At 36.3% G+C, this 1,147-nt stretch overlaps 1 protein-coding gene across 1 annotated transcript; it reads right to left on the bottom strand.

Annotated features, from left to right (window-relative positions):
* Positions 1 to 123: 123 nt before the first annotated feature.
* On the bottom strand, positions 124 to 572 carry LOC106750824 (cytochrome P450 4C1-like; the record flags this gene model as incomplete). Its single annotated transcript, XM_014631422.1, has 2 exons — positions 124 to 346; positions 482 to 572. Coding segments are annotated over 2 exons (291 nt in total), but the record flags the coding sequence as incomplete, so codon positions are not given.
* Positions 573 to 1,147: the final 575 nt, after the last annotated feature.

Here is a 1,147-nt window from a genome sequence, read left to right as displayed (position 1 = left end):
ATATTAAAACGCACTATTGTATGAAATTTGTGAAATATTAATAAAAATTGTTATTAATATAATAAACATTTTTAACTGATTCACGGGTTCGTTTATAATAAAAAGTATAAACTTCAATTCTCTTGAAAAAGAAAAATTAAGTTAAATCATATATATATACCACATATAGCGTTTAATGTATGATGACTGGTGAAATGTAGCAAGTCATCGATAACCGATTCCTCTGTATTCTTGAATGATTTCGCTGCGCGATTGCCCTCCTCGATCAAGATCTCAACGAATTGTTTTAGAATAGAAAAATGAAATGCAGGCGTTAATATCTTCCGTCTGTTTTGCCACTTCATTCCTATGGAAGTGATACTATAGCATTTTGCCGTCTATATACATGTATAAATATTATTTCCTTATATCGAAAGTTAATTGGTCAAGAATAACACATGTGGAAATAGACTGTATGCTATTTTTAATGCCATCGAAGTACCTTTGCTTATAAGAAGTCCTTCGCCTAACCAAGGTTTCAAAAGTTTGTAATTGAAGCCTTTCACGATATGTTTCGTGCTGTGTAGTATTTTCTAAAACCATGGATGGGACAAGATTAAAAATTATGTTGTTATTGGGTGAGTGCAAAAGTTTGTGCGGAGGTGCAATAGATGGCGTTAGAAGCGGCGTAAAGTTTTGTCATTAATACCGCCATCTCTGTAAGACATATCGTTGGAAAGGTGACGTGTGCAGCGTTCATTTCAAACAAAAGAATTTGTGTAGATACGAACTGCTTCGAGAAAGATTGCTTTCAAAATGAGTGTCGAAAAGGTGCATTTACGGCATGTTATGCTTTATGAGTTTCGGAAAGGAATAAACGTTCAGCAGCCGTAAAGAACATTCAAGAGGTATATCAAGATCAAGCACCAGCTAAACGAACTGTGGAAAAATGGTTTGCGAAATTTCGCCGCGGACAGTTTAACCTTGAAAACGAGCCACGCTCAGGTCGACCTTCAGACATTGATGACGATGTTGTGCGAACTTTAGTTCAGAATACTCCGCGAATTTCAACAAAGGAAGTTGCTACAGCACTTAACGTTGACCGATCAACCGCTTTTCGGCGTTAAAAAAAAATCGGTTTCGATTTGAAGCTCGATGTATGGGTGCC

The sequence above is a fragment of the Dinoponera quadriceps genome, unplaced genomic scaffold (assembly GCF_001313825.1).
Source record: "Dinoponera quadriceps isolate SergipeBrazil2010 unplaced genomic scaffold, ASM131382v1 scaffold6516, whole genome shotgun sequence".
Taxonomy (NCBI): Eukaryota; Metazoa; Arthropoda; class Insecta; order Hymenoptera; family Formicidae; genus Dinoponera; species Dinoponera quadriceps.
The sequence above is the reverse complement of the archived record's forward strand: the minus strand, read 5'-3'. Positions and strand labels throughout refer to the sequence as shown.